The sequence below is a fragment of the Triticum urartu genome, chromosome 6A, assembly GCF_056163025.1.
Source record: "Triticum urartu cultivar PI428250 chromosome 6A, HENAU_Tu73, whole genome shotgun sequence".
NCBI classification, from domain to species: Eukaryota; Viridiplantae; Streptophyta; class Magnoliopsida; order Poales; family Poaceae; genus Triticum; species Triticum urartu.
In genome coordinates, this window is record NC_141878.1 from 93,453,125 (window position 1) to 93,469,314 (window position 16,190).

The 16,190-nt window shown below is 49.7% G+C and overlaps 2 protein-coding genes across 2 annotated transcripts; one reads left to right on the plus strand and one right to left on the minus strand.

Moving 5' to 3' along the window:
* Positions 1-8,834: 8,834 nt before the first annotated feature.
* LOC147964173 (uncharacterized) lies at positions 8,835-9,704 on the minus strand. The gene has a single exon (XM_087529867.1). The coding sequence runs from the start codon at positions 9,702-9,704 to the stop codon at positions 8,835-8,837; it is 870 nt and encodes a 289-aa protein (XP_087385993.1).
* Positions 9,705-12,290: 2,586 nt separating this feature from the next.
* On the plus strand, positions 12,291-13,461 carry LOC125515737 (uncharacterized). The gene has a single exon (XM_048681244.2). The coding sequence runs from the start codon at positions 12,434-12,436 to the stop codon at positions 13,334-13,336; it is 903 nt and encodes a 300-aa protein (XP_048537201.1). The 5' UTR covers positions 12,291-12,433; the 3' UTR covers positions 13,337-13,461.
* Positions 13,462-16,190: the final 2,729 nt, after the last annotated feature.

Here is a 16,190-nt window from a genome sequence, read left to right on the forward strand (position 1 = left end):
GGAGTCACTACGAGTACTGGTAAGGTACACATCAATTACATGTATATCAAATATACCTTTGGTGTTGCCGGCCTTCTTGTCCGCTAAGTATTTGGGGCAGTTCCGTTTCCGGTGACCCTTCCCTTTGCAATAAAAGCACTCCGTCTCAGGCTTGGGTCCATTCTTTGGCTTCTTCCCGGCACCTTGCTTGCCGGGCGCGGCAACCTCCTTGCCGTCCTTCTTGAAGTTCTTTTTACCCTTGCCTTTCTTGAACTTAGTGGTTTTATTGACCATCAACACTTGATGTTCCTTCTTGACTTCTACCTCCGCTGACTTCAGCATTGAGAACAACTCAGGAATGGTCTTTTGCATCCCCTGCATGTTGAAGTTCATCACAAAGCTCTTGTAGCTTGGTGGAAGCGACTGGAGGATTCTGTCAATGACCGCATCATCCGGGAGATTAACTCCCAGCTGAGACAAGCGGTTATGTAACCCAGACATAGTGAGTATGTGCTCACTGACAGAACTATTTTCCTCCATCTTACAGCTGAAGAACTTATCGGAGACTTCATATCTCTTGATCCGGGCATGAGCTTGAAAAACCATTTTCAGCTCTTCGAACATCTCATATGCTCCATGTCTCTCAAAACGCTTTTGGAGCCCCGGCTCTAAGCTGTAAAGCATGCCGCACTGAACGAGGGAGTAGTCGTCAACACGTGTCTGCCAAGCGTTCATAACGTCTTGGTTCTGTGGGACGGGTGGATCACCTAGCGGTGCTTGCAGGACATAATCTTTCTTGGCAGCTATGAGGATGATCCTCAGGTTCCGGACCCAGTCCGTATAGTTGCTGCCATCGTCTTTCAGCTTGGTTTTCTCTAGGAACGCGTTGAAGTTGAGGACTACGTTGGCCATTTGATCTACAAGACATATTGCAAAGATTTTAGACTAAGTTCATGATAATTAAGTTCATCTAATCAAATTATTAATGAACTCCCACTTAGATTAGACATCCCTCTAGTCATCTAAGTATTACATGATCCGAGTTGACTAGGCCGTGTCCGATCATCACGTGAGACGAATTAGTCAACATCGGTGAACATCTTCATGTTGATCGTATCTTCTATACGACTCATGCTCGACCTTTCGGTCTTCTGTGTTCCGAGGCCATGTATGTACATGCTAGGCTCGTCAAGTTAACCCTAAGTGTTTTGCATGTGTTCCAAGGCCATGTCTGTACATGCTAGGCTCATCAACACCCGTTGTATGTGAACGTAAGGATCCATCACACCCGATCATCACGGCGTGCTTAGAAACAACGAACTTTAGGAACGGTGCACAGTTAGGGGAGAACACTTCTTGAAATTGTTATGAGGGATCATCTTATTTACTACCGTCCTTCTAAGTAAACAAGATGCAAAACATGATAAACATCACATGTAATCAAATAATTAACGTGACATGATATGGCCAATATCACATAGCTCCTTTGATCTCCATCTTGGGGCTCCATGATCATCTTGTCACCGGCTTGACACCATGATCTCCATCATCATGATCTCCATCATCGTGTCTCCATGAAGTTGCTCGCCAACTATTACTTCTACTACTATGGCTAACGCGTTTAGCAATAAAGTATAGTAATTACATGGCGTTTCTCGATGACATGCAGGTCATATAAAAGAATAAAGACAACTCCTATGGCTCCTGCCGGTTGTCATACTCATCGACATGCAAGTCGTGATTCCTATTACAATAGCATGAACATCTCATACATCACATATAGATCATTCATCATTCATCACAACTTTGGCCATATCATATCACAAACCACTTGCTGCAAAAACAAGTTAGACGTCCTCTAATTGTTGTTGCAAGTTTTACGTGGCTGAATTAGGGTTCTAGCAAGAACGTCTTCTTACCTACGTTAAAGCCACAACGTGATTTGTCAACTTCTATTTACCCTTCATAAGGACCCTGTTCATCGAATCCGCTCCAACTAAAGTGGGAGAGACAGACACCCGCCAGCCACCTTATGCAACTAGTGCATGTTAGTCGGTGGAACCGGTCTCACGTAAGCGTACGTGTAAGGTTGGTCTGGGCCTCTTCATCCCACAATACCGCTGAAGCAAGAAAAGACTAGTAACGGCAAGAAAGTTGACAAATCTACGCCCACAACTAATTGTGTTCTACTCGCGCAAGAAGAACTACGCATAGACCTAGCTCCTGATGCCACTGTTGGGGAACGTTGCAGAAAATAAAAAATTTCCTACTCGTTTCACCAAGATCCATCTAGGAGTTCATCTAGCAACGAGTCATCGGATGCATCTACGTACCTTTGTAGATCGCGTGCGGAAGCGTTCAAAGAACGGTGATGATGTAGTCGAACACGACGTGATCCAAATCACCGATGACCAAGCGCCGAACGGACGGCACCTCCGCGTTCAACACACGTACCGGACGGGAGACGTCTCCCCCTTCTTGATCCAGCAAGGGGGAAGGAGAGGTTGATGAAGATCCAGCAGCACGACGGCGTGGTGGTGGATGCAGGGCGTCACAGTAGCAGGGCTTCGCCTATACTACGAGAGAGAGACGTAACGGGGAGAGAGGGAGGCGCCAGGGGCTGGTGTGTGAAGTCCCTCCTCTCCCCACTATATATAGGGGTGCCAGGGGGGGCGCCGGCCCTAGTAGATGGCATCTACTAGGGGGGGCGGCGGCCAAGGGGAGGTTTCCCTCCCCCCCAAGGCACCTAGGGGTGCCTTCCACCACATGGACTCTTCCATGGTGGAAACCCTAGGCGCATGGGCCTATAGGGGCTGGTGCCCTTGGCCCATATAGGCCAAGGCGCACCCCCTATAGCCCATGTGGCCCCCCGGGGCAGGTGGCCCCACCCGGTGGGCCCCCGGGACCCCTCCGGTGGTCCCGGTACAATACCGATGACCCCGAAACTTGTCCCGATGCCCAAAACAGCACTTCCTATATATAATTCTTTACCTCCGGACCATTCCGGAACTCCTCGTGACGTCCGGGATCTCATCTGGGACTCCGAACAACATTCGGGTTACTGCATATACATATCTTCACAACCCTAGCGTCACCGAACCTTAAGTGTGTAGACCCTACGGGTTCGGGAGACAAGCAGACATGACCGAGACGACTCTCCGGTCAATAACCAACAGCGGGATCTGGATACCCATGTTGGCTCCCACATGCTCCACGATGATTTCATCGGATGAACCACGATGTCGAGGATTCAATCAACCCCGTATGCAATTCCCTTTGTCAATCGATATGTTACTTGCCTGAGATTCGATCATCGGTATCCCAATACCTCGTTCAATCTCGTTACCGGCAATTCACTTTACTCGTACCGTAATGCATGATCCCGTGACCAGACACTTGGTCACTTTGAGCTCATTATGATGATGCATTACCGAGTGGGCCCGGTGATACCTCTCCGTCATACGGAGTGACAAATCCCAGTCTTGATCCATGTCACCCAACAGACACTTTCGGAGATACCCGTAGTCTACCTTTATAGTCACCCAGTTACGTTGTGACGTTTGGTATACCCAAAGCACTCCTACGGTATCCGGGAGTTACACGATCTCATGGTCTAAGGAAAAGATACTTTGACATTGGAAAACTCTAGCAAACGAACTATACGATCTTGTGCTATGTTTAGGATTGGGTCTTGTCCATCACATCATTCTCCTAATGATGTGATCTCGTTATCAATGACATCCAATGTCCATAGTCAGGAAACCATGACTATCTGTTGATCAACGAGCTAGTCAACTAGAGGCTTACTAGGGACATGTTGGTTTCTGTTATTCACACATATATTACGATTTCCGGATAACACAATTATAGCATGAATAAAGACAATTATCATGAACAAGGAAATATAATAATAATGCTTTTATTATTGCCTCTAGGGCATATTTCCAACAGCGGAGGCAGGCAACAGCAGTGCAAATCATAGCAGGCAGCAGCGGCAAAGGCATATGGCGGCGGCGACAGACGGCAGCGCCGGGAGGGCACGCGGAACGGCGCGTGCTGTGAGCGTGCGGGCGCAAGACGCAGGCGAGGTACAAGGGCGCGCGGGGACTGCGACGGTGGGCGCGCGAGCTCGCATGCAGCGCGCAGCCACGGGCGCAGACGCGACGAGCGCGGGGCCCAGGCGCGGCCACGGCGAGGGAGGACGGCAGGGAAAAAAAGGGGAAACGGCGAGGGCTCACAGCGGAGCGTAGGGAGGCGGCAGTGGGCTCGGGGAGGGTCGAGGTGGCCAGAGATGACGACGAGGGCAGCGGCGTTCGAGAAGGGAGACGTGTTGGAAATATGCCCTAGAGGCAATAATAAAAGTATTATTATTATATTTCTTTGTTCATGATAATTGTCTTTATTCATGCTATAACTGTATTATCCGGAAATCGTAATACACGTGTGAATACATAGACCATAATATGTCCCTAGTAAGCCTCTAGTTGACTAGCTCGTTGATCAACAGATAGTCATGGTTTCCTGGCTATGGACATTGGATGTCATTGATAACGGGATCACATCATTAGGAGAATGATGTGATGGACAAGACCCAATCCTAAGCATAGCGCAAGATCGTGTAGTTCGTTTTCTAGAGCTTTTCCAATGTCAAGTATCTTTTCCTTTGACCATGAGATCGTGTAACTCCCGGATACCGTAGGAGTGCTTTGGGTGTACCAAACGTCACAACGTAACTGGGTGACTATAAAGGTGCACTACAGGTATCTCCGAAAGTGTCTGTTGGGTTGACACGGATCGAGACTGGGATTTGTCACTCCGTATGACGGAGAGGTATCACTGGGCCCACTCGGTAATGCATCATCATAATGAGCTCAAAGTGACCAAGTGTTTGGTCACGGGATCATGCATTACGGTACGAGTAAAGTGACTTGCCGGTAACGAGATTGAACGAGGTATTGGGATACCGACGATCGAATCTCGGGCAAGTAACATACCGATTGACAAAGGGAATTGCATACGGGGTTGCTTGAATCCTCGACATCGTGGTTCATCCGATGAGATCATCGTGGAGTATGTGGGAGCCAACATGGGTATCCAGATCCTGCTGTTGGTTATTGACCGGAGAGTCGTCTCGGTCATGTCTACATATCTCCCGAACCCGTAGGGTCTACACACTTAAGGTTCGGTGACGCTAGGGTTGTAGGGATATGTATATGCAGTAACCCGAATGTTGTTCGGAGTCCCGGATGAGATCCCGGACGTCACGAGGAGTTCCGGAATGGTCCGGAGGTAAAGAATTATATATAGGAAGTGCTACTTTGGCCATCGGGACAAGTTTCGGGGTTATCGGTATTGTACCGGGACCACCGGAAGGGTCCCGGGGGCCCACTGGGTGGGGCCACCTGCCCCGGGGGGCCACATGGGCTGTAGGGGGTGCGCCTTGGCCTACATGGGCCAAGGGCACCAGCCCCAATAGGCCCATGCGCCTAGGGTTTCCAAAGGGGAGGAGTCCCACTAGTGGAAGGCACCCTTAGGTGCCTTGGGGGGGAGGGAAACCTCCCTTGGCCGCCGCCCCCCTAGGAGATTGGATCTCCTAGGGCCGGCGCCCCCCCTTGGCCCTCCTATATATAGTGGGGGAAGGAGTGCTTTTTCACCCATGCCTTTGGTTGCCTCCTTCTCCCTCTCCAACACCTCCTCCTCCTCCATAGCGCTTGGCGAAGCCCTGCCGGAGTACTGCAGCTCCATCAACACCACACCGTCGTGCTGCCGCTGGTGCCATCTCCCTCAACCTCTCCTTCCCCCTTGCTGGATCAAGAAGGTGGAGACGTGGCTATTCTGTACGTGTGTTGAACACGGAGGTGCCGTCCGTTCGGTGCTAGGATCTCCGGTGATTTGGATCACGTCGTGTTCGACTACATCATCCCCGTTCCTTGAACGCTTCCGCTCGCGATCTACAAAGGTATGTAGATGCATCCGATCACTCATTGCTAGATGAACTCATAGATGGATCTTGGTGAAACCGTAGGAAAATTTTTGTTTTCTGCAACGTTCCCCAACAAGACGAGTCGGGGAGGCGTCGATCCGCTTGATGCGCCGACTCCGAGCTCCATCCGGGGCTTGTAGCCGACGTGGAGGAGGCCAGTGGAGCCGTTGGACGCGTCGGCGTGGTGAGGGAGGGGGTCGAGGCCGCGGCAACGGTGTCGATGGCGCTCCGGCAGAGAGAACGGAGAGGGAGAGAGCCGAGCGAGAGGGGGGGAATCTGGGGCTGACGAGGACGAGGCCGAGGGGGAGACTTATCCCCTCGGCGGCGTGGGTGGTTCGAGTGGGCCGGCCTGGCCGACCAGCTGGATGGCCAGCTGGGCCACGAGGCCCTCTAGGGGGTGGTGGCCTTTTCTTTTATTTATTTTTTTGAATTGCCTCTGTTTCCTATTTAAAAGCTACTGAATTATTTTTGTTAAATGTGGCACTTTGCACAAAAATAGATAGGAACAAAGTGAAGTTGCATAAAAAGTTTGGAGTCAAAAGGAGTTGGCTAACCATTTGCAGACATTGGAAAGGCCAATTTAATTATTGTTGGACCACAAGATAAAATCCCAGGGGCATTTTGGGAACTCAAATGAGGTTGGTTCCAACTTGATAAATATCCAAGGATTATTTGCCACCTTTTAAACATTTTAGTTTTCATGCTTGACAAACTTGGATTTTTGACTTTAAATTTTGAATTTGAATTTGAATCATGATTTGGATCAAGTGAGGATTAGCAACAGTAATGTGATGACGTGGCATCATTAGTGGAGGATTACTGTAGCTTAATTATCCAGGCGTCACAGTGCCACCTTAATGCCGCCGAGCTGGGATGACTGGTTTTGTGATTTGAGTAGGCACGAAAAGCCCTCCGCTATCAACAAGAAAAGGTAAGGAGAGATGGGATCTCCCTGTCGAATGCCACATGTAGGGTTGAATTCTTCCAACTTTTTTCCATTAAACATCACTGAGAAGGATACAGAGCTCACCATGTCATGATGACAGTAATCTAGGGTGTAGCAAAACCTAGCTTCTCCATGATAGCTCTGAGGTATTCCCATTCAACTCTGTCATAAGCCTTCATCATATCAAGCTTGAGCGCACAAAAGGAATTACTTTTTGCCCTGTTCCTCTTCATGAAGTGTAGGCACTCATAAGCTGAAATAATATTGTTCGTAATAAGCCTCCTCGGTACAAAGGCGGACTGCTCCTCAGAGATTATATCTGGCAGGATGATCTTCAGACGGTTTGCTAACACTTTTGAGGCAATCTTGTAAAACACGTTACATAAACTGATAGGGCGAAATTGTGACAGTAAAGTGGGATTAGATACCTTAAGGATTAAGACCAGAAGTGTATCGTTAACGCATGATGGGCTCTCCTCCCCATGAACAATGCCTAAGACGGCCCGGGTGACCGCTTCTCCACAAACATCCCAATGCCGCTGAAAGAAATGAGCAGGGAAACCGTCGGGTCCCGGGGCCTTAGTAGGGAACATCTGGAACAAGGCCGTTTTCACTTCCTTCTCCTCATATGGTGCCATCAAAACTGCATTCATTGCTGGTGTCACCTTGACCGAGATGTGTTCCAGTACTTCTGTAACTCCCTGTACTCCTTCTAACGTATACAATTTTTTGTAGAAGTCTAGAGCTAGCTTCTGCATCTCTGTCATATCCTCTGTGAGCTCACCATCAGCCCTTTGCAAGGCCTTTATCAAATTTTTCCTATGCCTCATTGATGCTTGCATATGGAAAAAATGAGTATTACGATCTCCAGCGGACAACCATTCAATACGGGGCCGCTGCCTCCACATGAGCTCTTCCCGTAAATATAGCTCGATGAGCCTATCATTAATTTTAATTTCTGCATGAGACGGGCCAGTCCTCGTCGGCTCATTACGTAGCCTGTCAAGTTCTTTCTTGAGGCTGCGAATCTCCCCTCGAACACTTCCGAAAGAAGATTTTGCCCATTCTCCCAAATTGTTTGCAAGCGCGTCCAGTTTAGATCGAACTTCGTTCGCTGTTAGCTGTCCCCCCACTTCCCATGCAGCCCGAATTGTTTGCTTCAAATCCGCATGAGTGTCCCACATTACCTCATATCTAAACCTCTTCTCAACCTTTGCTCCTGGACTGTTAGTGGCAAGGTGTACGAGAATGGGCGAGTGATCTGAAGTTGCAGCCGATAGATGCTCAACAGCTGCGTTAGGAAAGAGCGTGCACCACTCGGTCGTCCCAAGTGCCCTGTCCAGGCGCACCCTTGTAAACGACCCTCCTGCTACCTTCTTCTCATACGTCCACTTTCTGCCAGTGAAACCAAGGTCTATGAGACCACACACATCCACTGCATCCCTGAATCCTTGGATCTGGGTTTGACTACGAGTACCAATTCCATCATGCTCGTCATATCTGAGCACTTCATTAAAGTCTCCCAAGGACATCCAAGGCATATTATGGAGAGTGGCCAGATTACACATGGTTGTCCAGGTGTGATGCCGGAGGTGCGTTTGGGCCTCCCCATAGAAACATGAAAGCCTCCACGGTTCCCCCCCCCAAGCATACTGATTTTGACATCTATATGATACTTGGAGTAACCTAAAATCTCCGCCTTTATTTCATTGTTCCAAAAAATACATAAGCCTCCACTCCTACCGGAGGAATCAACAGCAAAAGCATTGTCATAGCCTAAAGTACCCTTGAGATTTTCTGCTCTATCACCGCTAATCTGGGTTTCAACAATACATAGTACTTTAGGGGCAAACTTTCTCGTGATTTCTCGCAGCTCTTGAATTGTCGGGGCGTTGCCAATCCCCCGACAATTCTAGCTCAAGAGATTCATTGCGCACGGCGGTCCTCCCCGGAGGAGGCCGCCAAACGCGCGTCATTGCTGTTGTTGATCTTGATAGCCGGTGCCTTTCTTCCACCACTTGAGTTATTATTTTCAGCCTGCATAACAGTTTTTGTTCTTTTAGGGTCTTGCTTTGGGGGTGGGCTCAGGAGAACCTGAGTCATAGCTGCATCTTTGACCACCAGGGCGAGCTCCATGCCTGTCCCTTCCTTTGGTGTTTCGGTCAAGACTGCATCTGAGGATCTTTTGCGACTCAGTTCAGGGTCATCAACTGCACTATCGACCTTCTCTTCCCCCTTGGCGATACCACTTCCAGCTTCAGAGAAGTCGCCCCTCGCTGGCTGCTGCTTCTGACTATTATTCCTTCTCCTGGTAGCCCAGCTGGTGGTGGCCGGCGCATGCAGATTCTTGAACACCAACGCAGACGGTGGGTGAACGCCGTCCCCATGTTCCTTGAACTGATGCCCCATCATACCACACACCTGGCACCAGTCCGGTAGCCTCTCATAGCGAACTGCAAATATCTCTCGTTCGCCACCACGGATCAGTGAGGTAGCCTTCTTTAACGGATTACGAACATCCAGCCGTACCCTTACCCTGAAGAAATTTCCTTCAAAATCGAAAGAAGCGGGTTCCGCATCAACAAATTCACCAAATTTGGAGGCCAATGCCTTAACTTTACCATGATACGCCGGGGGTAGATCAATAATTCGGGCCCATATCTCAAACTTGTAGAGTTCAATCGTAGACGGCTTGGTGAATCCATCGTACGGGGCAATGATCATAGGATTGCCCTTGAAGTGCCACGGACCTCCCTGCGTCACTCTTTCCCAATCACCCAAACAATCAAATTGCATTATGAAGAGGTTCTCCTCCAGAGTTTTTATCTTCACCGGCCTCGCCAGTTCCCAGGCTGCACGCATCGTGTGGAAAAACCAGTAGTTGCTGAAGACTTTATCCATATGAACCCTGACCAAGATCATCCAGCGGAGATTCTCATCTGCCGGTGCATCTTCGTCCTCAAAAACCACATCATCAAGGTCGTCCTCCTCGAGGGCGAGTTCCTTCATCATATCCACCAGGTTTCCTTTGCCCTTGTTCGTTGCAGAGGTGATGCCTCGGTCCGCCATGATAAACCCTAGAACAGATCGATCCCGCACGGGAGCACCTAATCCTATCCCCGCCAAAAAACTCTGGATCCCTTCCAAGGCCGGGTGGCGACCCGAAGGACGTCCCTGGATCAGCCCGAGAAGAAGACGCAGTTCGGTGGAGGAGGGATCAGAGGTCTCTACGTCGCCGTCGACGCCGAGAGGAAGGTAAAACCCTAACTATAGGGGAAAAGCCTGGCGGCGCGCTTTGAGCAGCTTTATTGATTACTTGAAGCAAAATTACAAAGAGTCTCCCGGATAAAGCGAAGGGCGTTGTTGAATAGGAGGAGGCATGCATTGTAATCGTGTTGATGGGCCTGGTCAAGTACTCACTTTTAAGAGAGAAACAAAACTTATGAAGTGGGGCATGGCTTTTTTTAAACGAGCCAAAAGAATTGTCATTTTCATTGATTAAAAGGAGAGTGAAAATTGACCAGTTAATTGACGGAAAACTGGACTAAAACCCATACAACTCAATTCACATGACATGGGCATCACCGGCTAACCTGGCCACTAACATGAAACACACCATGACGACATATGCCAACATATGGCCACACGCGCAAGCAAACAACAGCTTCGACTTTGACAATGAGCCTCACAAGGGAAACATGCAGGACTTGCGCCGACTGTGCCCTCTGCAAACAACCACCGGTTGCCTGTCATCGTCACCACCTGGACTCACTCCACCGCAGCTACGACTTCAAAGCAACGAAGCAACCTACATAAGAGCACCTAGGACACGCTGGGAAGAACTGACTACCGAAGTCCTGGCCGCGACCCAAGCTCCTCTTGACGCCATCATCGTTGCCAAAACAAAAACCACACGCCCCACGCCCCAGCAAACCACACGACCAAGATGCCGCCATCCATCGGTCTCCCGGTCATAGCCGGCTCGAAGACTAGGCCCCCAAGAAAGAGAAAGACGTGAATACGCCTCCATAGCCCGATCCAGGGAATCCGAGGTTTCCCTTCCAAGCCGAGGCCATGAGGAAAGCGGTGAGCACACCTCCACAACGACGCTTCCAAGAAAAACCACGACACCGGACGTTGCCGACGCCGGTTCCGAAGAAGAGGATTTCTTTCATAAATGCCTCGACCACCTGCAGCCCACATACCGCAACCCACCGTCACAATTTAAAAGAAACTCAAAACGTGATACAACAGCTAATTACATTGGGAGAATTAGTCATCTCTGTTTTATGGATTTCTGGATCTGACAGTTTATTCTTGGGCTTGTATCTGCAATTCCAGGTCAATTGTTCACCCTGATCGGTCATCGATGCCGATACGGGAAGCTGTGCCCTTTCCAGCTTTCTGCTGGCGTGCTGACGCGACGCGGTTTCGCGTCCAAACCGTGTGTTGGTCAGGTCCGCTGCCTCCTGTGGAACGCTTTCAGTTCCCGCCTCATCTTATCTAGTAGGTCGGGTCGCTTTCCGTTGCCCCCGTCCGGCGGTGTAGCAGAGGCCCATGTTGCGCGGCTGTGGACCATGATGCGCATCGGGAGAGACGTGCCGCGCACTTCGCTTTCGTCGTTGGGTTCCATCGGTCGCTGTCTGCGCCAGCCACACTTGCAGTCAAACTCGCACGCCGTTTCTTATTATTCGTTCTTATACTACCAGTATCCATCGCAAATCACAAAGAACAGATAAACGAATGGTGTGATTGTATGTCCGGATGGTGCTAGGATGTTCCAGTTCTACACGCATGTCATACGAACAAATCGAGAAACTTGCCGTCAAAAAAGCAAATCAAGAAACATGTACTCCCTCTTATCTTTTTTACTCCGCATATTAGATTTATGTCAAGTCTAATTTTATAAAGTTTGATCAAATTTCTATTAAAAAGTATCGGCATCTACAATATCAAATATGTATACTATGAAACTACATTTCGTAATGAGTCTAACAATGTTAATTTGGCGTTGTGAATGTTAGTACTTCTTTTTGTAAATTTGGTCAAAGTAGACTTCAGATAACTTATTATATGCGGACTAAAAAAGACCGGAGGGAGTACTACAGTTTCTGCGCAAGCAAAGCATAGATCCGTGTAGTGCTGCCAAGGCTCCAAAAATCCTTGCATTTATATATTTACCGGATTTGAATGAATGCAAAGAAAACCCATTAATCGTCATTCTCATTCCTTCGTAACAAAGAAAACCGAAAGTGAACCAGACGTTTTGGTGAAGGAATGCAGTTTTGGTGAAGGAAATTGATAATAAACCTGAAGAAACTGAATTACATTTTACCCGTTCGTCCCAAGGCGCCCCTCCGCCCACCAGCAGAGACCTTCCAGAAACAGCACGACCGGATAGACGCCGCGCGCTCCTATTTATACCCTGCCCGCTCAGTCGCCTCCATCATCACCCAACAGCACTCAAGCAGAGCATTCCATTCGCCTCCTCCATTGCACGGCCTGAGGGCGGGAGCACGGCGAGCATGGGGTCGAGGTACGAGGTGGAGGTGACGGTGGGCTCGGCGCGGGACCTCAAGAACGTCAACTGGCGCAACGGCGACCTGCAGCCGTACGCCGTGCTCTGGGTCGACGACGGCCCCAAGTGCTCCTCCCGCGTCGACGTTGACAACGGCGAGAGCCCCGAGTGGGACGAGAAGCTCACCGTCCCGCTCCCGCCCTCCGCCGCCCGCCTCGAGGACGCCGTCCTCCACATCGACGTCGTCCACGCCGGCGCCGCCGAGGGCACCAAGCCGCTCGTGGGGTCCGCGCGCCTCCCGCTGCGCGACGTCCTGGACGACGCCGGGCTCGGCGGCCGCGCGTCGCGCTCGCTCCGCCTCAAGCGGCCCTCCGGCCGGCCCCAGGGCCGCCTCGACGTCCGCGTCGCCGTCCGCGAGGCCGCCCGCTACTACGACCCAGCCTACACGCCGCCGGCCTACGGCCAGAGCCAGTCCCAGTCCCGCGACCCCTACGCCGCCCCGGCGCCGTACGGCTCGGGCGGGTACGGGTACGGCCAGCAGCAGCAGCAGCCGTACGCCGCGCCGCCGTCGGGCTACCCGGCCGCCTACGGGGCCGCCGCGCCCCCGCAGCCCGCCGGGTACCCTGCGGCCTACGGAGGCGGCGCGCAGCCGGCGTACGGCGCGGCCGCTCCTGCCCCCGCGTACGGTTCGGGCGGGTACGGGTCGGGGTCGGTGAGTGACCCTGCGCAGAAGAAGAAGGGGATGGGGATGGGGGCGGGGCTGGCGGTGGGCGCGGCGGCCGGGGTGCTGGGCGGGCTGGCGCTGGCGGAGGGGGCGAGCTACCTGGAGGACAAGTTCGAGGACGACGCGGCGGAGAAGGTGGAGGACGACCTGGCCGGCGGCGGCGGCTACGACGACGACGACTACTAGAGGAAACGATGGGGCACCTCTTGAGAGATTGTTGTTGTATGCGGTGGCGCTGACTAGCCGCCAGCATCTTCTTTGCTTCTATTCTGTCTGGATTTGTTGAATAAAGGCGCGAAGGAAATTAACAATGAGTGTAGCAACAGATCGAATTCAACCTTTTTTATGTGCCTTCCTTTGGTGCTTCGAGATGATCTGGTGTAGGGGTTTTTTTTGGAGCTGTTCTGCTGTTGATTCGCCCAGATTGATGTTTTTTTAGCAGCGGTATGAGCCGTCACGTATGTGGGTTGTGGACGCCTCTGGAGTCATTGATACTCTTTTTTAAAGAAATAAAAGCGTTTAAATTACTAAAATAGTAATGTATTATGGAGCAAGTACGCTTTCAAGCAGCTGCTGATGCATCCATCCATCTACCTCGGCGGTTCAAATCTGATCGACTGGGCCAAGTGCCTTATTGCTTGGAAAAATGTATGCACACCCAAAACTGCTGGGGATCTAGGTATCAAAAACCTACTTTTTCAAAATAATTGCCTTCTAATGAATTTTGCTTTCAAACTTCTCCAAAAACCAGACTTACCATGGGTCAACTAGTTTTTTCAGCACAACTCTCTAGACTTCGAAAACAAATTTCACAGTCTTTTCTACCTATGGAGAATCGTAAACGAACAAATTCGAACCCTCCGCAAAATCTCCTTTGTCCTTACCAACAATGGCACATCCACTTTCTTCTGGCTCGACACTTGGCTTCTTCCGACTCCGCTAGCTGACACCTACCCACACCTTTTCTCCCACTCCACCCCACCCTCGGTCCTGGTTTCACATGTCATGCATTATGGTTTACTCGCCACTCTGCAGAATCGCCTAACCAATATTGCTTCTGTAGAGCTTGCGTCTGTTTTGTCTCTGTTGCAAGATGTTACCACCAACGACGCGCCCGACGACAGGTTCCTCAACCACGGCTCTTCCTTCTCCTCGAGGTGTGCCTACTCGTTGCTTTCCTCCGACCATGAGATCTATCTCAACGTAGGGTACATCTGGAGTTCCAAGGCACCTATCAAGGTGAAGATTTTCGGCTGGCTTCTCTGTCGTGACAGGTTGAGTACGATGGCGAACTTACATATCATAAGACCATCACCTCTGATTCGGATTGTCCGTGGTGCGCCCTCACTCATGAGAACACAACGCATGTCGCCATCCTTTGCCCATGCGCGGCACAGGTTTGGTCCCTCATAGGGCTGCAGCCCCCTCACTCCATCGACCTTCTTTGGGATACTACTACGCCGGTCGGCCTCGACATCAACATTTGGCCTACCGTAGCCCTCGCCATCCTCTGGAAGCTGTGGGACTCCAGGCACGCTCGTGTCTTCCGCAATGAGCTACACACACCCCTAAATACTCTTCGGAACATTATTTCGGATTTTACGCTTTGGGACTTCAGATTTAAGGACCCCGTCAGTAGGGAGGCTGCCGTGTCTTGGCGCCTATACCTCTCCTCTCGTTGTAACCTTTGATATAACTTGCCCATTGGGCCTTTGAGTAATATATTCAGGTGGGGATCCTCTCCCCCCGGTGATTGTTCAAAAAAAAATTGATCGACTGGAAGAAGGAAGCAACCCCTGCTACGGCACAAGCACAAATCCTCCACATGAGCTTGACATGATGACGTTGAGTCCTTCACACCGACAAACTGTTGTTCAACACAGCAACGTTGCCTAGACTGGCTTTGCTTTTATTGTGTTTGTAAAAATAAAAGTTAAGGATTGAACGGTTGCATTCAATAAGGACGATAACAAATGAAATGAGTTGGATGAAATTGATGATAAAGGGGGCGTAAAATGCAAGTGTAATCCAGAACAGATGACATAATGTGACTGGATTCGTGATGTTTTCAACTACCACTTGGCTTAGAAGCCAATTATTATCATACTGTCTTGTGCATACCTATTCCGAAAAGCTCGGAGAACAAAAAAATCTTAGGGCTCAAGCATGAAATCTGGAAGAGGTTCACTTGACCGAAAATTCCTAAAGCTCTGCTTTGAAGGCTACTTATCCTACTAACTTCAGATGTAGTATATAATAGCTTGACATTGAGAAAGAAGGACATCTCTAACATTCTATTAAGTATCACGTAGGGTTACCGAAGTTGTGCTACCAAAATAAATATCAACTTTCTTACATGATCACAAATAGTATCTAAATCAAGCATTCAAAAGTGAATGCAAAGAAAAAACCCTATGCACACACAACATGATAGAGATGGATTATCCTTTGACTACATTATAAAAATTACATTAGCTCACCTCAGTTGCAGCCTGTTTGGGTTTTTATCTAATACCTTGCTAACTTGACAAAACAAAGATCTACACAAACGACATGAGAGTAAGCGAGTTAATATTAATGGACTAATGCAGCCCCACGATGTTGGTATTGCTGCTGAAAACAAAAAAACAAATAGTAATAAGAAAGGTAAAATAATACACAATGTCCAAAATCAATCTAAATGAATTGCAGCAGCACAAACCATACAACAAAAACTATATTCAGTTCCCTTAGTGTGTGACAAAGCCTGCCTAAATTTGTCCACTTCTCTTGAGTGTTTCCTTGTCTCAAAGTTGTACCGCATGTCCAAGTTAAATGTCCCGAGCATCACCTTCTGGTCCCTCCAGTACAAAAAGGAACAGTGCTATTTACAGAGAAAATGTAGCCTAGCTTGCAGACGATGGAATGAGAGGAAGTTGTACTACATCATCCAGGCGGCCATCGAGAGACAAAAAGTCACTCGTGGCATGTCGTGTTGTCGACGTTGCCTCCCTCCTTGCGAGTAGTCCTTTCGTCCACCTTGCAACTCTTTCTATAGCGG